The following is a 22,641-nucleotide window of genomic DNA, read 5'->3' on the forward strand; positions in this document are numbered from 1 at the left end:
TGTTGACTACTATATATAAAGCTATAGCTAAGACGACTATAAATATAACTAATGTGAAAATGACAATTTGCTGTTCTGTTTTCACTCTAGTAAAGCAGAATAAGACAATCAGCAAAAATCAGAGTCAGACACATTCGGAGAGAGAGAGAGAGAGAGAGAGACTGAGACACACGCAGAGTGACTCCGCCCCCACCGTCTTTATTCAGTGCTTCTCAGCCTGAAGGACAGAGAGAAAGAATCCCAGATCAGGACACCAGGAGGAGAGACGGGCCGAACACACCGAATCATGGCCACAGCAGACACGAGACCGCAGCACATCCTTCCGTCCGATCCCCGCGCACCGAGCCTCATATCACGGATCACCGGCACCAGAACCGAGCTGACTGACACCACGGCGGATCCGAGGCCAGAATGAGGGTGATTTACGTCCAGAACGCCGGCGTGGTCGCTGCTTTCTCGCCTGAGATTTTCTGCGGTAGATTGAAACAAAGGAATAACGGAGAAATCATGATCGAACGCGCCACGGGAAAGAGAACACGTCATAACGGAGTAGTAGGATACGTCATAATGGTATAGAACGCGTCATAATAGAATAGTGCACAATAGATACATTGTCGTTCTAATTGCGAATGATACATTGTAGCAGATTATAAGTGCCATAAAACACATGGCACGTGTTCATTAGTAGTTTCTTTTTAATAATATGCCTTTTTAGTCCGTTCATAGCCCTGTTTTATCGTTCATAATTAGACCGGGATTATTATTTTCCTTTAGATAGCCTACCATAGCCGGCTATAGGTAGAATAGATAGACACCTCATTAAAATATGAGTCATTATTGACAATCATAAATTAGTTTATATGTTAACATAATAAACCTTTGCATTGTAATTTATTTATTTATTTATATGCTAATTAGCTATATTAAATTAGGTTTTATATTATCAATATTTCCAAGCATTTAGTCAAGATATTTAAACATAGAGGGAGGTGTAAATATCGTCCTCCCACGTGATGGAGACACAAAGGCCAGGTGACCTGCCGGGCTCCTCAGTGGTGGCGGAGGCCCCTGAGGGCCCCGGTGAGGTCAAGCGCAGCAACTCTGGTGTGAAGAAACATCATCACAAACACAACCTAAAGCATCGCTACGAGCTGCTGGAGACCCTGGGGAGAGGAACGTACGGCAAAGTCAAGAAGGCCATCGAGCGCCATTCTGGAAGAGAGGTGAGAGCTTCCAGCATCTGTTAAATAAATCAATCTAATGTAGTGGTTATAGATCTGCTATCCAGAAGGTTGTAGGTTCAATCCTTGCATGATTCTTAACCTGTTATATCAGATGGAAATGCCATGATGCATTGATATATGTGACCCTGGACCACAAAACCAGTTGTAAGTAGCACAAACATTGTATGGGGCAAAATGATCAATCTTGCTTTTATGCCAAAAATCATTTGGATATTAAGTAAAGATCATGTTCCATTAAGATATTTTGTAAATTTACTACCATAAATGTATCAAAACTTAATTTTTGATTAGTAATATGCATTGCTAAGAACTTCATCTGAACAAATTTAAAGGCGATTTTCTCAATATTTAGATTTTTTTGCACCCTCAGATCTCAGCCAGATATTGTCCTATCCCTCTGTCCTAAACCATACCATCAATCTGAAGCTTGCTTATTCAGCTTTCAGATGATGTGTAAAAATTGACCCTTATGATTGGTTTTGTGGGTTGCATATACCAGTAACTGAACTTTTGAATCAATTAATCATTTAGTAAATGAATAAAGAACTGGCCTGGATCTTGGTCCGGCTGTAGTTTATCATTTAGACTGTCAGCCTGCTATAATAATCCGTTGTTGTATTTGGCTCATTTCGGGCCATCTCATGGGAATTCCATCCCACGCGTGTGCGCCGCACGCGTTCGCTTGTGCAAGAGCAGATGTTTTAAAACTCCAGTAAAGTTGCTCTAATGGCCCCCAATGAAACGCATCACGCTTCAACCAATTGACCTTTTCTGTTGCAGTTGGGTTCAAAGGTCACTGCTGACCACTCGCCGTAAATAATAATGCAACACCCACCAAATGCGTTCGAGACCTTGAGTTTTGACTCTCGGGTCACTGATGAAATCTGACCTAGATGCTAAGTTCCGCTGTGGGCATCTAGGTCAAGTAAGGCTTTAGTGTTCGTTTGTTCATTAATCAAACATAGCGGATTCGTTCGGCACACTGTGGCACGTGGCTATGGTTGTTGTTTAACACTGTCCTCTAAGTGACTCAGTCACCACAGAACCTGGAACAGCTGCTAGGAGAAAGAAATATTTCCGTTCTGCTGGAAAGTTCCACCAAAAATGAAAAATTGGTTATTTAGTTACCCTCATGTTAGTCCAAAACAGTACTACTCTGTATTCTAGAGGAACACAAAGATATCTTTAAAAACCTCAGTGTTTTTTGGTCCATTCCTTGAAAGCCAATGGGTTCAGTTTTGTTCAGAATAGCTAGTTGCTAATTCTTTCACCTTGAGTAGATTTGTTCATCGTTTTGAAAAAAAAAAACAAAAAAAAACATTAGAATCTGGCTGATTTGACTAGCTTCATCCAGGTGATTGATGAACTTCCAAATACAGTTAAATGTGACGCGGGAAGATAACTGTGGAACTTGTGTTCTGTTATTAGCATTTAGCTTTGTTTTTTACCTCAAGAATAGATCTGTAACACATTCTAGCAGTGCCCTCTAGTCTTGTGTATTTCTATGGAAACACTGTTGTTGGTGGCTATTATGGGCTGTAAGCACATATATAGCCTTCTTTTAGTTTAATAATTTACAATCCAGGCTATTTCACAACACATACAGTCATATAAACACCCACACACACTAGTCTGAGTGTATTGGTGGGCAGTGTGCCATCAGAGAGTTGGCAGGCTGTTGAAGAAAGTATGAGTGCATGCTAACAGACCTAAAAATAAAGTGGCGCACACACTACACATACATGTTTTTTCGTTTACCTCAAACTCAGACGCATGGTAAAACATAATTTGTCATGCGTGTTTGTGGGCCCATAAACATAAAGTCACTCAGGGAGACATACGGTGTTGTTTTTTGGCACCAGTTTAGTGTGCTTAGCAGGAATTAGTCAGAGAAACTGTTAACCGGCCGGACACGCTGTCTGTAAAGAGTTATAGCACAGACGTATAGATAACAGACGTAGAAAGCACTGATAATTGCCATGGAGACTAAACATTAGACACCACAGAGTCTTAAAACACACCTACATACTGCAGTGTTTTGATTTCTTCTTTTATATGTGATAGTTCACTCAAAAATGTCAATTCTGAAACATGTATGACTTACTTTCTTCTGTGAAGCATTACCATCCCTTTTGGCATCGCTGAGAATGCAGTGTACACGCATTGCGTTATAAATTGAATTCTGACACATAGTATGACTTCGAACTTGCATACTTAGAAGCGTTTACATACTTGCGTTTTACAACATTTTTAAAAAGGGCTTGCATACCTAGAAGTATTTGCATTCACGTACTTCTTTTGGTTAAAACACGTTAGAATGCAATGCTGCATTTAGGGTATTTGCATTTAACTACTTGCAATAAGTTATAAATTGTATTCTGATTTTCTAGCCTGATAATATTTGAAATAGCACTTGCATACCTAGAAACATTTGCGTTTGCATACTTGCATTGTGCCATGATGACTAGCACTGAATAACGCAAAAACTTAAATTCTGAATTGCGATGGAGTTTCGTACATAGAAACATTTGCGTTCATTCACATACTTGCATTGTGTTATTTTATTTTTTTTGTGGTTTTAATGGAAAGGACAGTAGAGAGATGACAGGAAAGTACTGGGCAGAGAGAAGGGAGCAGGATCGGCAAAAGACCTCGAGACGGAAATCGAACTCGGATCGCCACGAACACAGTTGTGCTTTATGTCAGCGCACTAACCACAAGGCTTTCGGTGCCAACGCATTAATAGTCCTGAATAATGCAACAAAACACTTAACTGACCTTGCATTCCTGCAAACATTTTGCATTGTTGTGTTAATAGTGCTCTGACGTTTTTTGGCAATTGCACTTGCGTACTAAGTATTTGTGTTCGCATACTTGCATTGCATTCTGTTTTTTTCCGCAACAGTGTTTGAAATAGAGCTTGCGTACTTAGAAGCATTTGCATTTGCGTACTTGGATTGTGTTATGAATAGTGCTAAATAATGCAGTAACACGCTTAATTGTCCTTGCACGCCTAAATGTTTGACACATTTCTGAAGTTGCATTTGCTTTTGTATACTTGCATTGTAACGTGCAAAATCGAAGTGTTTGCGTTCATTCGCATAGTTGCATTGTATTATGAATAGCACTGAATAATGCAAGAACTCTTAAAACATTCAAGTTCTTTTGCTTGCATTTTTTATAGTCTTCTGACAGATTTCAGAATGCAACAACATGTGAAATCACACTTGCATACTAAGAATCGTTTACATTCTTGCACTGCATTATTAATAATTGCGTTCTGAAAAACATTGCGACACGTGTAACCACCAATAGCCCTGTGCGCAGCGCTCCGATTTGTAGCGCCATTGCACTGCGGGCATCCGGAGTTCGAATCCCTGCTTGTGGGCCTTTCCCGATCCCTCCCCCACATCACTTCCTGTCACTCACTGATCTGTCCTATGCAAACAAAAGACAAAAATGCCAAAAAAATGCTTTATTTGCCATACTTGCATTGTGTTCGTAACATTATATGTTTATAATCACATACTTGCTTTGTGTTATGAATAGCACTGAATAATGCAACAATGCACTTAATTGACCTTGCATTCCTGTAAACATTTGCGTTGTTGTGTTAATAGTACTCTAACAATATTTGGTATTTCATCTGCGTACTTAGAAGTATTTCTGCTCACATGCATTGCATTCCCATTTTTTTTTTTGTGCTACAATGATTAAAATGGAGCTTGCATACTTAGAAGCATTTACTTTTACATACTTGGATTGTTACGAATAGCGTTAAATAATGCAGTAATGCACTTAGTTGTCCTTGCATACCGAAACGTTTGTTTTTTCTGTTTCATTGTGTTAATAGTGTTCTGACACATTTCTGAAATTGCATTTGCATCCTTGGAATCATTTGTTTTTGCATACTTGCATTGCGTCATGAATAGCACTGAATAAAGTGCAGACTTACAAAATTGAAGTGTTTACATTCATTCGCATTGTTGCATTGTATTATGAATAGCACTGAATAATGCAACAACTTTTAAAACATTCAAGTTTTTTGCTTGCATTGTTTATTGTTTAATGCTGTTGCGCTGTGGGCGTCCCGAGTTCGAATCCCGGCTCGTGGACCTTTCCCGATCCCACTCACTCTTTCTCCCCCACATCACTTCCTGTCACTCACTACACTGTCCTATCCAAATAAAAGACAAAAAATCCACAAAAGCTTTACTTTCCATACTTGCATTGTGTTCGTAACATTATACATTTATAATCACATACTTGCTTTGTGTTATGAATAGTGCTGAATAATAATACATTGCATTCCGATTTTTTTGCGCTACAATGATTGAAATGGAGCTTGCATACTTAGAAGCATTTACCTTTGCATACTTGGAAATGCAAACAGTTGCGAATAGCAATAGTGTTTTGATACATTTTTGAAATTGCATTTGCGTCCTCAGAAGCATTTGTTTTCACATTCCTGCACTGTGTCATGAATAGTGCTAAGTAGCGCTAAAAATCGACCTTCAGTACCTTGAAACATTTGTACTGTTTGTGTTGTGTTGTTTTCTTACTTGTATTGTGTTATTAAAGTTCAGAGTTTATAATTTTACGTTTAATACGTTTATGATCACATACTTGCTTTGTGTTAATAATAGTGCTGAAAAATTACTTAATTACTTGATCTTGCATTCTTGCAAACATTTGCGTCATTGTGTTAATAGTACTCTGTCGCAGTACTCTGTACTCTGTTGTTAATTGCACTTGCGTACTTACAAGTATTTGTGTTCACATACTTGCATTGCATTCCAATTTTTTTGTGCAACATTTGAAATAGAGCTTTACCATTAGCGTACTTAGATTGTGTTATGAATAGCGCTAAATAATGCAACAACACGTTTAATTGTCCTTGCATACCTTAATGTTACATTAGTAGTGTTCTGACACATTTAGGAAATTGCATTTGCATCCTGTTTTTACATACTTGCATTGCATCATTAATAGCACCGAGCAGCGCCAAAAACGTACAGAATCGACATTGTGTACCTTGAAAATTTTTTTCTGTTTGTGTTGTGGTTTTCTTACTTGCATTATGAATTGAATTCTGAATTGTCCTTGCATACCTAAATGTTTACATTTTTTTCTGTTTCATTGTGTTAATTGCATTGCATACTTAGAAGTGTTTACGTTTGCATACTTGGTTGTGTTATGAATAGCGCTAAACAATGCAATAACGCACTTAATTGTCCTTGCATACTTACAAACATCTATGTTTTTTCTGCTTCATTGTGTTAATAGTATTCTAACACATTTCAGAAATTGCAGTTGTGTACTTAGAAGTATTTACATTTGCATACATGCATTGTTATGTATTGCGTTCTGACACATTTCACAAGAAAACCTGCATGAAAACAAGTCTAAAAACACCTAAAAACATTCACATATTTGCAGAGATTGTATTCCAAGTCTTTCAGTATATCATCTATTGTCTCATTTGCATCTTTTCATATCTCCAAAAGAATTTTAACAGACAAAGTTTATACCTAAATCTCAAGCAATAAAAGTCAACTCATATCATAAGTGAACGTAACTGAAGGTAACATGATAAAGCTTTACTGTTTATAATGTACACAGACAATCAGAAGGTCTTGACTGTTGATATATGCTGTAATCCAGAACGGCGTATTCCTGACCTCTACCCCTAAGTCAGAGATAACCAAAGACATTGCATAACACATTCTTCTTTATGGCTTTACCAGCCTCAGATTCAGCATAATGACCTGAGCAGACAGACAGATAGCACGTTTATGTGAGCTCTTGCACGTATGAGCTCGTTTGCATTGCATTTGTGTGTATCTGAATGTACAACCAAGATCGGATGTCAACATAACGGTCAACATTCCTTCCACAGTGTGTGATGAATGGGTCACATGTCCGTCTGAGTGCGTGTCTGTACACACTCCTCTGTCTATGTGTGAAAAGGTCATTGTGACAGTGCGAAAGCAGATGGACACTTGAAAGGTCATCTTGAAATGAAAATGTGAAAAATAATATCCTGTACGGGGGCCAAAACAGTCTTATAGAATGGGGTGGGTTTTAAATTCTAATCCAAGGTCAGTGGGATGCTCAAATCTGAGTCTTGGTTATCAAAAGTTAACAAAACAAAACTCTTGTTCATAATTTGCTTTGTGTTTGAGTTTTCAGATGTTTTCAGAAGGATCTTTCATCTAGTGGCCACAGTTGGCAGAACAATTTATTTCATTAGATGAATTGGCAAATACAGTATCAGACAGGTTGTGGGTGGTTTGTTGCTAGGAGGTTTGGAGTGGGTGGTAAGGTGCTTGTGTGGTTGCTGGGTGGTTACTAGGGTTCTAGAGTTTTGGATGGTTGTAAGAACATTTGGAGTTATTGCTGGTAGGGTTGCAAAGGGGCGGAAAATTTTCGTAAACTTTCCAAAAAAAATTCTACAAAATCTGCAAAGTTGCAGTAAATTTGCCAGAAAGTTTCCGCTCCTTTGCAACTTTAATTGCTAGGTGGTTGTTAGGGATTTGGGTGGTTGGTAAGTAGTTGCTAGGGTATTCCTGCTGATTGCTATGTTGGGTGGTTGCTATGTTGTTACTAAGATGGTTGTTAGGGTTTTGGGGTGCTAGGGCATTCAAAGTGGTTTCTACTAGGGTGCTAGGGTTGCTGGGTGGTTACTAGGGTGATTGCTAAGATTTTGGATAAAGTATGTGATTGATATGTAGTTGCTGGAGTGCTTGGGTGGTTGCTAGGATATTACTAAGGTGGTTGTTAGGGTTTTGGGGCAGTTGTTAGGGCATTCAGGGTGGCTGCTAGAAGGTTGCTAGGGTTGCTATATGGTAACTAGGGTAATTGCTAGGATTTTGGATAATGTATGCACACTGATTGATATGTAGTTGCTAGGATGCATGTGTGGTTGCTAGGTCACTACTAAGGTGGTTGTTAGGGTTTTGGGACAGTTGCTAGGGCATTCAGAGTGGTTTCCACTAGGGTGCTAGGGTTGCTGGGAGGTTACTAGGGTGATTGCTAGAATTTTGGATTATAAAGTATTCACAATGACTGATATGTAGTTGCTAGGGTGCTTGGGTGGTTGCTAGACAGTTACTAAGGTGGTCGCTAGAAGGTTGCTAGGGTTGCTGGGTGGTTACTAGGGTTTTGGATGGTTGATAATGTATTTATGTTGATTGATATGTAGTTGCTTGGGTGGCTGCTAGGCAGTTACTAAGTTGGTTGTTAGGGTTTTGGTGTAGTTGCTAGGGCATTCAGGGTGGCTGCTAGAAGGTTGCTAGGGTTGCCAGGTGGTTACAAAGATGATTTCTAGAGTTTTGGATGATTGATAAAATATTCACACTAATTGACTGATTGATATGTAGTTGCTAGGGTGTTTGGTGGTTGCTAGGTCATTACTAAGGTGGTTGTTAGGGTTTTGGGGCAGTTGCTAGGGCGTTCAGAGTGATTGCTAGGGTTACTGGGTGATTACTAGGGTGCTTGCAAGGATTTTGGATGATAAAGTATTCATAATGACTGATATGTAGTTGCTAGGGTGCTTGTGGGGTTGCTGGGGCAGTTACTAAGGTGGTTGTTAGGGTTTTGGGGTAGTTTTTATGGCGTTCACAGCGATTGATTGGCCATTTGAAGTGGCTGGTAGGAAATGGCTAGGGTGTTTGGGTGGTTCCTAAGCGGTTACTAGGGTGGTAGTCGGGTTTTGGGGTAGTTGCTAGGGCATTCAGTGTAATTGCAAGGGTGTTTGAGGTGATTGCAGGGGTGTGTGGGATGACTGCTAGATGGTAGCTAGGGTATTTGGGGTGGTTGCTAGGTATTTACTTGGGTGGTTGTTAGGGTGTTGGATTTGGTTGCTGGGGTGTCTGGGTAAATGTGGGGTGGTGAGTGTCAATGTAGCATGTTTTTTCATTTAATTTAATAAAAAAAGTAGCATACCTCTACAATAAAAGTTATGAGGTATCCATCATGTTACGTGACAAAGTTTAATACTTGCTCAAATCCCTCTACTTTGCAAACACCATTAATGAAATACCAAAACTCGTCTGCACTTTTATTGATACTGTATTCTGTTCATTTGGCTCGCACACAGATAAACAAATAAAAAGCTCAGCTGGTCAGAATCCTGTTACTACCTCTGTGGGAACGCTGTGATTTTTTTTTTTTTTTTTTTTCTTCCTGGAGATTATTTTAAACTCTCACTCCTGCTGCGTTTGAACAAACTGCAGCATTAGTATTCCTGCCGTCTCCAGTGGACCTGGCGGGAGGTGAATACCTTCAGCTGCACATAACTTCATGAGCTCATGGAAAACACTCGCTGATGGCTTTCCAATAAAGAGCAGGGTTTGCCTATTCTTCTTTTAGAGAACTGGTCCTGCTTTGTGGATTTGTTTATGTCTTTTTATTCCACATAATCAGTTTTGAAGCATTCCGCTAGGGCTTTCCTTTTATGGATATAGTCAGTGATTTACCTTCAACTCCTCGGAAACATGTGGTTTTGGTTTCTCCGAGAAAAGCAGCGGTCCGCCTGCACGCTCGCCGTTAATGGGAAGACACGGCTGTTTTGAGAACTGCGGCGATGATAAGAATCCACATGGAGACATGTTTTAGGGACTGTCATTGTGGGTATGACATCACAAAACAAAAGGAACTGACAAACTTCCTCTCTTCCAGCTAAGTTTGTCATCGGCTCACTCATTGTTCCAGTTGTTCTTTAAATGGACGTGTTACACACGCCTGGGAGGGTGAGATAGGACAGAAATAGACAGGAAATCACTACCCAGAAATCATTTCCTCTTTCTTCCCCATGACATCATCGATCAGTCAGTCAACAGAGCATCTCCTCTTTGCCCACATCACATCTCCAGTTCTAGAATGTTCGTTTCTGGAGTTCTAAAATTCCACAGGAACTGAGTGTGAAATATCATGGCCTTTACTTTTGTAACATTTACATTTATTTATTTTTTACTTATAGCGTTATAAAGTCAGAATAGCATGATATAAAGTCACAATTGCATGTTTTAAAGTTACATTAGACTTTAAAACACGCGGTTTATATCATGCAATAATGACACATAACTTGTGAGTTATGTTTGTAAACATGTAAACTTGCAATTGCAAAAAAAAAGTCAGAACTGTGACATGTAAACTTGTAAATGTAAGAAAGGATTAAGAATTGTGAGATAAAGTTTGTGACTTTACACATGCAATTATGACTTTATAACTCACAATTGCGAGTATATATTTGCAATTCTGAGAAAAAGTCGATAATTTTTCTTATTTTTGACTTAATTTCTCAGAATCGCAAGTTTATCTCATGATTCTGATTTTAAAACATGCAATTGTGACTTTATATCACACAGTTCTGAGTTAAAATTGCGACATGTAAACTCACAATTGCAGAAAAAGTCAGAATTGCAAAGTAAACTCGCAACTGCGAGAAAAAATTGGAATTGCGACAAACTCAAAATTGCAAGGAAAAAGTCAGATTGTGAGATAAAGTGTGATTACCTTTTTAATTTTTGACTTTATTTCTCAGAATTGTAAGTTTATTTCATGATTCTGACTTTAAAGCATGCAATTGGGAGTTTATATCTCGCAATTCTGAGAAAAAAGTCAGAATTGTGAGAGAAAAAGTGCAATTACCTTTTTTATTTTTGACTTAATTTTTTCAGAACTGCAATTCTCGCAATTGTGACTTTATACATACAATTCTGAGAAAAGTCAGAATTTTGACATATAAACTCACAATTGCAGAAAAATTCAGTAATGCGACACGCAACTGCTTAAAAAAGCCAGAATTGTGAGATAAAAAGTTCAATTACCTTTTTCTATTTTTGACTTAATTTTGCAAGTTTACATCTTGCAATTCTGACTTTAAAATCACACAATTGTCCTTATACATGCAATTCTGAGAAAAGTCAGAATTTCAATATGTAAACTCACAATTGCAGAACAATTCAGAAATGCGACATGCAACTGCTAGAAAAAAGTCAGAATTGCGAGGTAAACTCACCACTGCGAGGGGAAAAAAACAGAATTGTGAGAGACAAAGTGCAATTGCTTTATAAGTTTATATCTCGCAATTTTGTATTTGTAACTTTGTAACTGAATTTCTGTGTTTGAGTTTATCTCACAATTTTGAAAAAAAAATCAGAATTGTGAGATAAAACGTGCAGTTACTTTTTTTTACTTAATTTCTCAGAATTGCAATTTTATATAGTTTTTATTCAGTGGCAGGTTCCACACATTGAAGCCGGTTCAGGTCATGTGATCATATAGAGACATCAGTGCAGTGTCCTCAGGGCCCACGAGAGCCGAATAAACACACGAGAGAGCTTTCATTCCGCTTCCAAACACTGCACCCTCATTTTCCCAAAAAAACATCAGGAAAATTACACGGCACAAGGCTGAAAATATGTTCAGCCGTGACGTGTGTTTATGGGATAATTATGTGTGTGCGTGTGTGTGTGATGGGATGATTACACCTCTCTGTCTGAAAAATCTACTCAGGTGTTTTTCTGACATGCAAGAATAGATTGTTTTTGTCAGATTTGAGGCCAAGTGGTTAGCCTTGGCGCTATGGGAGTTTTAAGCTAAATTCAGTCGTTTCCTGTCAAAAAAGTTGGCGTAGTTACTAGGATAAATATATGATTTGGTCGCAAATCGACCAAAATGAGCTTTTTTATTCTTTTTTGACATAAGATTGAAACGTTAATGTCTGTCTTCTCTTCAGGTTGCCATCAAGTCGATCAGGAAGGAGAAGATTAAAGATGAACAGGACATGGTTCACATTCGACGAGAAATCGAGATCATGTCGTCCCTTCGCCACCCACATATCATCTCTATATATGAAGGTATTTGTCTATTCAAAATCAGCAATAAATAAAACCCAGTTCTAATGAATACTTGATGATCTTTCATTAACTATTAATAGGCTTGTGTTGTGAAGGACAGTAAAAGGTTTTTGCTCTATTCATGCAATAATATTCAAATGAAACTAGATCGGCTTCAGTGAATATGACGCTCCCCATTCCTGACCAGCATGTGTTTCAACGGTTAAGATCTCCAGTGAAAGTCTGTGTTGATGATTACTAAAGACATTTTTGCTGCCGTCTGGTTTCTTCTGCTGATTCTGTGCCACGGCAGGCCTGGCGAGCTCTTGGCGTGCTGACTCGACGTTTTTCCGCTCAAAGTCCGTCTGGGTTTATAGGGCAGTTTATTTTTGAAGGGTTGCCGTATTCATCTTTGTTCTGTGTCACGACTCCGCCTGTGTTGTGGTTGGCCCGACTCGGAGAGGGGAGAACACCTCTTTAAACGAGTCTCTGGAGTTACCAGCATTAAATGAGTCTTCGGAGACTCTTTTTTTCCCTTCTCATGTCTGGCTTTGTCTTTCATTGCTCCACTGTCAGAGTGTCTTTCTCTTTTCATTTTGTGTGGTTTTAAATTATGTTTATGGGTTTGGGCTGGTCGTGGAAATTTTCGGATAGAGGAATGAATGCAAATTGCTTGCGTACCCGTTAAGCTGCGTGAACTTTCCCAGAGGCACATTTTTATTACTCAAAGTTTGCTCACGAGACACAAAAGTCACGAGTACCAAAAGTTTCTCGGTTGTTTCTCCTAAAACTCCACGCAAATGAGACGAAACAGGAAGAAAATAAAGCTATAAAAGTAGATGAGAAATGTTTTTAAGCTCTATATTGAGATCTCTGATCTTTTGATTTTGAGACATTTGAGGTCTTTTTTTCAGGAGAAACATCTGAGAAGCAAAAGACCTTGGGCAAAGTTTCAATTTAGTTGCATTTAACCTATGAGAAACACATTTGAGATGATCTCATTTAGGATTTTCCTTTCCTACAGGCTGCATATTGCTGTCGAATTTATCGCTGAGATCCGATATTTAGCATTGCTGTGAGAAGACTGTGATTTACTCTCTCTGACACAGTAAATCTGTGTTATGTTAACTCTGTTACCCCTCTCTCTCTCTAAACTGTATTTGCACAATCCCAGAAGGCCTTGCGCTTGCATTCCCTACAGTTCTGTGGAAAGCGATGGTGGACAGGAGAAATTCTGTAAAAAGATGAGAACCGATTCTGGACGCGTGACAGGAGCCGGCGGCAGCGCCAAATGCTTGGGTGGGGTGATGCGTATGAGGATTTTTGGGGTTTTGCAGAAACAGCCACTTTCTGCTGCGTCGGACTGTAATTTGCTGTGTTTGTTCCTCTGGATTTTTCGGCTTCTCCTGGTCGTTAACGGATTCCGTAGTGACCCGCTGAACTTTCTGGACTGGCCACTACAAAACAAAGTCTTTTCATTTTTATGCATCCAGTAGTTTTGTACTTGTACTTTTTCATTGTGGGTTGCATTCTGAAGAAAGAAGGCGCCACTGTACATGTTTATTTTTGACTGGACGCCTCCCTGTTGAAGCCTAAGCCTGTGTGTAAACTAGACATGGGTCACGTCGATTACTGAGGCCTACAACTTTATCTAGATATTTTTTTATCTATTTTTTACATACTATTATTACTTTCTTACATACTTTTATATAGTTAGTTACTTCCACTTACTTGTAGAATTGTGTTATGGGAAGCAGAGGTTAAATATACTAGACAATACAATGGCTTTATTGTAAACTAGATGTTTGATGACAAACTTTAAAGTTGGCTTGAAAAAGCCAGGCCAGAAAGTTTGAAAACATTTTAATACCTTCAAGTAGTTTTCAAGTTTAATTTTTGAATGATTTGAAGGCAATAAAGTCTATCAGAAAAATAGATAGATAGACAGATAGATAGATGTTGGCATGTAGTTTAGCATGATTAGCACATTGCTAGCATGCTGTTAGCATGATTTAACATGTTGTTACCATGATTAACATTGCTTGCATGATTTAGCATGTTGCTAACATGATTTAACATGTTACTAGCATGATTTAACACATTGTTACCATGTTGTTAACATGATTTTGCATGATTTTAGAATGCTGTTAGCATGATTTAACATGTGGCTAGCATGATTTAGCACATTGTTATGATGCTGTTAGCATGATTTAACATGTTGCTAACATGATTTAGCATGTTGATAACATTTAACATGTTGATAGCATGGTTTAGTCACATTGCTAACATGTCGTTAGCATGATTATCATATTGCTAATATGATTTGACATGCTGCTACCATGATTTAGCACATTGCTAGCATGCTGTTAACATGATTTAACATATTGCTAGCATGTCGCTAACATGATTTAGCATGAATTCACACATTGCTATCATTATTTAACATGATGTTAGTATGTTGCTAACATAAAATCAACATATTGCTAGCATGTTTTAGGTGTTGCTAGTTAAAACAAGCCGAACTGGCAAAAAACTTAAAAACCAACTAAAATCAGCTGATTTAGCAAAAAAAGGTAACAACCAGCTATAACTAGCTAAATCCAGCTTAAACCCATCTAAAAACCAGATAAAAGCAGCTGACGTAGCAAAAAAGACTTAAAAAAACAGCTAAGCCCAGCTGATTTAGCAAAAAACTGCTTAAAACCAGGTGATTTAGCAAAAAAATAAAAAATGCTAAAACCAGCCTACGCTGGTTTAGTCTCAGCTTGTTTAAGATGAAAACCAGCTGATGTAGCAAAATAGAGTTAAAAACCAGCCTTCGCTGGCTGCCTAGTCTTAACCGGTTTTAGCTTGGTCTTTAAGCAGGTCTCCCAACTCGACCAGCTAAGACCAGCCAAAAGTGGCCAAAACCACTTAAAAACCAGCCTGAAAGACCAGCCAAAGAAGCCAACCAGCTTAGGCTGGTTTTCACCCCCTCAATAAAAGTCTATGGGATTTTGGGTTGTTTTCATAGTCTGGTTTTCGAAATCCCTAAGCCATATCAATTAGAAAACTAACTTCAGAACAGTCTGAAGGTCTGACCCAAGTTTGGTAGTTGTAGAAGAATACAGATCATTAAACATTCTCAACATACAATAAAACATGAATAAACATACAAGGTATACATAAACTGATCAAATTTTCATGATGTTTTTGTTCTGTAGTGTTTGAAAATAAGGACAAGATAGTGATCGTCATGGAATATGCCAGTAAAGGTGAACTCTATGACTACATCAGCGAACGCAGACGCCTGACTGAGAGAGAAACCCGACACTTCTTCAGGCAGATCGTCTCTGCTGTGCACTACTGCCACAAGGTACACACCATTCTTATCTCTCCCCATTCCATTCTTTCTCTTTCTCAATCCCTTTCTCTTCTCAGAGAGAGCCTCATGTTTCATCAGGGCTTCCCGCAGAGCTGCACGTGCAGCTATTCGATGAAATCGGGCTGTGCAGTGAGAGTCTATTATCTTTGGCTCTTGTAAGATTGGGAGGAATCTTGGAACAGACAACTGATGTGAAACAGCTTTGCATCATGTGTCACACATTTCAGCATTTAGCAGAGTTGTCGATGGAGTAATAAACCACCCATTTGTTCATTTCCGTAAAGTCCCGTGTATGTGTATAAGGGCTTTTCCAGTTTCCTAAAAGTTTCAAATCTTAAATTCCAATAACCTCAATCAAATAAGTATTTACCTGAATTCACTCTATATTTATAACTGATCTTTATTTTGTTTTGTCCACCCATTTTGGGTGGATTTTTTTGTCAGTGAGCTTGGGCGACACTAGGTTTTGAAACACAGCCAGAGTTTCAGATAAGGCAGTCCCATTTCCCCACGATGCACTGCTCGGAGTCAATCGAGGTCCCTGTGGGCCTGCACTGGGTGGGCTGGTTTGCAGCTGAAGATGACGTGATGTCATATCTCAGGCCAGGGGAGCTTCCAGACACCAGAGGGGAGGGTAGTGAGTCATCATCACCATGGGCAACCACAATGCGGGGGGATTTTCGGGTGGGGTTGGCCAGACGACACAAAGCAGCCTGTTAAACTGTCGATTTATAGTCCATCTGCTATATGCTGAACACATGCATCTTTCATGGTCATCAGACATCTGTAATGAACTCTCTCAGATCCTAAACCCTCTGTGGCTGGGTTTCCGGGCGTGCTGTAACCCAAAAGCTGTTTGTTACTTTAAAGGAAACACAAGGGCTAACTGCATGATCGTGTTCCAATCAAAAACTGGTGTCTGAACAGGACTGTAATAACAGAGAATGTTTGTGGAACAGATGTCAGCGGTTAATAATGATTCTGTTGGCTATGACAGTATTACCTCAGGTCTCTGAAGTGCATTCTGACGTTTTCTTCACAGAATGGTGTTGTTCACCGGGACCTGAAACTGGAAAATGTGCTACTGGATGAAAACTGTAACATAAAGGTAAGAATGGTTCTGAAACAGTGGCTACGTCAACAACATTAGGATTAGTGCATCCCAAAAAACAGTACATGGAAAAGATGCTGTAGTGTTTACGATAGCAAGTACGTGAACATAAAATGAAGAAATGGTGGGCTTCATTCATGAATCATGAGCAGAACAAGCAGGATGTTGAAAAATCACTTTGTAAAAACAAACACTTACTCAGGAAAAAGTAAACAAAAAAAAATAAACCTTTAGTTGCATTGTTTCTCTGAAACCAAACACTGACGTATTTGTTGTTCATTCAGATTGCTGATTTTGGTCTGTCCAACCTGTATCATAAAGACAAGCTCCTTCAGACCTTCTGTGGTAGTCCACTGTACGCATCTCCGGAGATCGTCAACGGCAGACCGTACCGTGGTCCAGAGGTAAGGCATGATCAGATAAAGAAGGCTCTACAGGCTGCTCTTTATGTTGAACTTCTTTTCAAGGTCATAAAAACATGCTGGAATGGTTTACTGCAGGCCTGCATGACGTGATGCACAGACATAAACCCTTGAGGTTTGCATCATCGTAAATGAAACACCCCACAGTTTCATTATGTTAGCGTGTGAAATCCACTGTGAGCGGCTGTGATCTATCAGAGACGGTCTGTGTGGTTAGTGAAGCCTTATTCTGCTCTTTGATGGGATTATCTTTCCACGGACCCCTAGGAACAGGCAAACACACACCTTGTGCTTCCCTACTGAACATGGAGAGCAGCTGGAGTTTCTTTCTCCAAGTATCTCTGATTATACATGTCAAGCCACGGTCAGAGTTGAAAGGTTCTTTAGAGCTTTACATGTGGTATATAGCTCTGGGCTTTTTAAAATAGGCGTAGTTTAGTTTACCTTATTGACTTTAGTGTGCAATAATTTGCTTCAGTTTTTCTCAAGGGTACCCTTTTGAGAAAAAGCCAAACCTTGCTATCACTGAAAGCAAGGAAAGTCTCCATTTCTTCTCACTCTGGTGGCCGCCTTGAGCAAAACAATTACTCTGGTCTATAAGTGATTTCCTGTGAGCTGACAACTCAAGAACCTGGAAAACCATCCAGGCTGCTGGGGCGATCATGAGATTTCTGGCCTACATACCTTGCCCTTTCAACCAACCCTCCACAGGACTTACATAACTGACTGCTTAGGGTGGTATGTTGTGTAACAGAATGTCTCAAAACAGACTGAAAGCATATGGAGTTGAAGCTGAAAAAGAGTGGGAGACTGGTACCATCTGATGCTGTTTCTGCTTGCTGGAGTGTCCAACTGCTTTCCAAAAAGACCAAAAAGTCATGCCCGTAAATAGATTCTTGCATGAAAGCACAGCCAGCACTAAACATCCCAGTCTTGTCATGTGATTTCTATCCCCCCCTCCTTATGACAGGATATTTAAAGTGTCATTTATTTAACATTTAGCAGTAACTCAATGTTCTTTCAGAGTCAGCTGACATCAATGCCATCCATTATTTGCAGGTGGACAGCTGGGCTCTGGGGGTGTTGCTGTATACGCTGGTCTATGGCAGCATGCCATTCGATGGAGGGGACCACAAAAATCTCATTCGGCAAATCAGCAATGGAGAGTACCGAGAACCATCCCAGTCATCAGGTACTTACCTTGCATGAGCTCTTTCAGACAAAGTTCAGAATGCCTAGAACAGGGGTGTCCAAACTCTGTTCTGGAGGGTCAGTGTCCTGCAGTCTTTAGCTCCAAACCCAATTATATACACCTGAACCAGCTAATCAAGCTCTTACTAAGCATACAAGAAGCTTCCCGACAGGTGTGTTGGGGCAAGTTGGATCTAAACTCTGCAGAACATTGGCCCTGCGGGACAGACCCCTGGCCTAGAAAAATGGGTACCGATGTATACAGGTAAATGTGTCTCTTGATCATGATAAACAAGAAGCTTGTTTGGCCTTTTGTTTAGATGCTCGTGGTCTTATCCGCTGGATGCTTATGGTCAACCCTGAGCGGCGGGCCACTGTGGAAGACATCGCCAATCACTGGTGGGTAAACTGGGGATGGAAGACCAGTGTGTGTGACTGTGAATCGCAAAGGGATGCTGGCTCGCCCATGCTGGCTCGTCTCATTGACTGGCAGAACCGGACCGAGCCTCGACCCACTAAAGCCATCCGGTCTGAGCCATTCCTGCTTGTCCGTCAACGGCCCAAAAAGTCCAAGAAAGAGAATGATGTCGGTGTGTCCCACTGTAATGGAGAGGACAGCCTTGGCCTCAAGAGACCAAAGGGCATCCTGAAGACAAGAACCTCTGAAGAGCAACGCTCTCCAAGTCTGGAGGAAATAGAGTCCGGTGCGGGAACCCCAGAGAAGGAATCTGGGCCTGATGGTGAAGAGGGCGAGGAGGAGCAGGGGCTAACAGGCAACTCTCCTACCAAGGCAGTCTCTATCCTTCCAAAGAAGGGAATCCTAAAAAACAACCAACAACGGGAATCAGGGTACTATTCTTCCCCGGAGCGCAGCGAGTCCTCTGACTTGCTAGGCGGCAACATTACACCTCTCGCCGCCAGCTCACCACCAAAGCGAGCAGTTGGTAGGAAGGGCATCTTGAAGCGCAACGGGAAGTATTCTACATACAGTGGCGCTCCTCCTTTGAGTGTCCTTGGAGAACCAGCACCTGGCGATTCCGGGTTATCCCGCAGTCAGAGTCGCCCATCTAGTATTGTAAGGGAGGATAGCGACACCATCACCAACAGTTCCTTCAGTGGCACTGACTGGCCCCCACCCAGAGCCCGCCCCAACATCAGAGGCTGTTTGTCTGCAGAAAACCTCCTCCAGTTGGCCAACTTTAAAGGTCTCCAGGCAGCTCCTCCCCTACATAGTGGGAAATTCAGCCGAGGAACGCAGAGCTCTCCGGGGGATAACAGCAGCTTCTCTTTACTAGGAGATCTTGATGATATGACTCAGGTGTACCAACAAGCCCTGGACATCAGCAACAACCTGTCATAGGGATGGGGGCCAGTTAAGAGGGGCCTAGAAAGAAAGAAGGTGGAGCAAGTGGAACGTGTTTGTTTGGCATGTTGTTGACGACCAGTGCAAAACTGGGATTCTATGAATGTGAGTCCTTTTTCAAATGGATGATATTGGAGGTTGTACACAACCAAACCTTAACCCTAACTCCTAACCCTTAACCCTAATCCTACCCTATCCCACTTTACCTTTACCCAACCCAAACTTATACACAGTTAAAATTTGTATCAAATACAACTTGGGGAACTACAGCCTAGGGGGATTTAAGGGTTTGAAGCAAGTAAAATTTAAGTTGGTACTCTGGGACATTATCCCCCTACAGGCAAGAAACTAAATTAAATGTTTACATTTTAAGTATAAGGTGAGTTAGCATCAGAGTAAGGCATCATGTAACGGTAGTCTTGATGAAAAATAAGAGCCAACCTGAGTTTATCAAGCACCTTAAAACTCACAGAGCACATGTCGTTTGTGATCTTTACTTCCAAAAAAAAGAAACCAGGGTCTTGCTCCAAATGAACTGTTGTTGTGTATTATTTATTAATATTTTTGTAGATTTAGTGATACAAAACTGGTGTGGTCTGGCAGTACTGGAAGAATAAGAAACTGAATCTCTCATTGTCCTTGATTGGAACTGACATATATAATTGTTATTTTTCTTTCTTGGTTATTGTGATATGTCATATAAACTGCATATGTAATGATCAAACTCATATGAGTCATATCTATGGAATTATAGAAGTGCCTTTTTGTTTGTTTGTTTTAATTTTTAATTCACATTAAATTATGTATGTCATTTCCCTAAGGTGGAGAGAGATGCCAGAGGAAGCTGTCATCAGATGAACAGCGTTTTATTATTTTTATTTCATTTTATTTTGGAGTTTGTATCGAATGCTTAGAAGAGCCCCAGGACCTCCGAGCACAAAGCCTACCCTACAGAACTACCTTCAAGGTTAAGTTTGCCCCACTACTGACGAGATTATTCAGGAAGAGGAATATTGAGTCCGTGATCACTTTGAAAGGGAGATTATTTTCAGAACCCGCAGGGTAATTCAAGGTTCCAGCATGCTAGATTGGTTGTTTCTGATTGAGTCCTGACAGAAACATGTGTGTGTGCGCCATGTGTTTTTCTGGAACGGTACTCTTGTGGTTTCTTGATTGGGTTAGGTGACTGTACAGAGTTCTGGACACCTTCATCTTAACAAGATTTAACTCAAGGTAGAAATGTCAGACACAATCTCAGCTCCAAAGAATGTTCAGGCGGAGACAAGCTTGTTTGACTATTTCCAAAGTTTTTGGACTGTAGGAACGTTGTCTCTCCTGGTGTTTATCTGTTGATGCCTAAGGATTAGAATTGCTCAGCTCAAAGAATAACAGATTATTGGTTCTTTGTTGAACTTTGATGCCCAAAACACTCCCGTCAGAGCTAAAAAAAACAAGTAGACCGATTAGTCTCAAAGCAGTGATGAGGCAGCAAATTCCAAAGGCTCTTTAGAGGCATGTTTGGACTAGATCTTAACACCGTGACCCAGAGAGCTTCCCTGTGTCGTAGGTTTAATGGAACAGAAGCTTTATTGTTTCAGAATCTTTAGTGTCTACCTGCAGAATTTCAAGTGCAATTTTAGTTCGAAGGCTGTTGTCTAAATGTTTTTTAGAAGGTAAGTGTGAAGTAGCTGTAGTAGAAAGAGATGTATTTACTAGGTGTTTATGTTCATGAAAGCATTTATGGATGGACGCTTTTCCAGTAAGAGGGACAAATAGAATTATTCACTGGAAAGGATGGTGTGGCTTTTTATTTTGCTGCATGTGAAGAAAGACTAGTGCAAGTGTAGAAATAGTGAGATGAAGAAAGTAGATGAAAGGATAAGGCAAGTATTTTGTACCAAAGAAGGCGCTTATGGGTAGATGTGTCCAGTTAGCTGATCAACTAGTAGCGTTAATGAAAAATTTTCAACAGAGATCATGGGAGGCATTTTGTTCAAAGGAGGTCCTGGGTTGATATTATAGACACACCTAATGTGTATCGTATCGTACTGCATTTCTGTATTGCATTGTATTGTCAACTGGATTCAGTGATCAAATTATACTATGTTAGTATTTTTATGTTATTGCGCTTCTGTTTTTGATTCTCCAAAATATTATTATTGATTTACCTTACAGAAGAACGTTGTGCGTATAATCAACGATCTCTCCTGGTCTCTACAGGTTTTCAGTGCAGATGTGCAGTGCTAATGCTAATGTCTAGCATTCGCACAAACAGACGATCATTCGCAACTACTGCAGTTTCATCAGGGTCATTCGATGCGTGTCCGAAATCTCAAACGCCGCCTCACAGATCTGACCCAATATTTGGTGTCACGATATTCACGATCAACCTTATTTGTCTTAATACTTTAGGACAAAGTTGAGCATCCACCCAAATGTGCCATTGCTAACCATAGTGCCATCGGAAGTGAGATTAACAGAGGCGGCCATTGCGAATCAATTTCAAACATGCTTTCAGCCAAACTGGAAATACCTGGTGCATATTAGTCAAAAATTAGTCAGCATAGTGGAAAACTTGACTGGATATTGTTTATTGACAGTACTGAAATGGTAGTATTATTATGTTATTTATGCATTATTTTATTATAATTAATTACTTTTGTTGGTCAATGCCATAATCTTTTTTGGGGGTTTGGTATCAGTTTTGAGAAACAAGGACTGCCAAGGTATTTTTCGTTCAGTGCCTTTGCTATCTTTTTTGTTTAATTTTTTGATAATAAAATTATTACAATTGCATTTTTATACTCTATTTATTGGTGGTGAAGCCATTTCATTTCATCAACAGCACTCACGCAAAATGTGCATGTGTGAGTGTGTGTTTAGACACAAACAAACACTGAAAGACAACTGGAAGAGCAAAATAACAGGGAGAGATGGTGCATTGCGGTCGTGTGGTTGTGTTGTAAAGCTTTGGTTGTGTATTCAGCTGCTTTGGTTGTTGCTAAGTGGAGATATCTCGCTAACCAGCAGTGTTTTGTACCACAAAACCAAATCTGTGTAAAACCAACTCAATAAACGAATCATTTCAAAGGAGTTTATATG

General features: G+C 39.9%; 1 protein-coding gene across 1 annotated transcript; it reads left to right on the forward strand.

Annotated features, from left to right (window-relative positions):
* Positions 1-562: 562 nt before the first annotated feature.
* nuak1b (NUAK family, SNF1-like kinase, 1b) lies at positions 563-22,632 on the forward strand. The gene is made up of 7 exons (XM_051099368.1): positions 563-1,223; positions 11,989-12,109; positions 15,292-15,443; positions 16,495-16,560; positions 16,848-16,967; positions 18,045-18,177; positions 18,497-22,632. The coding sequence occupies exons 1-7, from the start codon at positions 1,014-1,016 to the stop codon at positions 19,534-19,536; spliced, it is 1,842 nt and encodes a 613-aa protein (XP_050955325.1). The 5' UTR covers positions 563-1,013; the 3' UTR covers positions 19,537-22,632.
* Positions 22,633-22,641: the final 9 nt, after the last annotated feature.

The sequence above is a fragment of the Labeo rohita genome, chromosome 25 (assembly GCF_022985175.1).
Source record: "Labeo rohita strain BAU-BD-2019 chromosome 25, IGBB_LRoh.1.0, whole genome shotgun sequence".
Classification (NCBI taxonomy): Eukaryota; Metazoa; Chordata; class Actinopteri; order Cypriniformes; family Cyprinidae; genus Labeo; species Labeo rohita.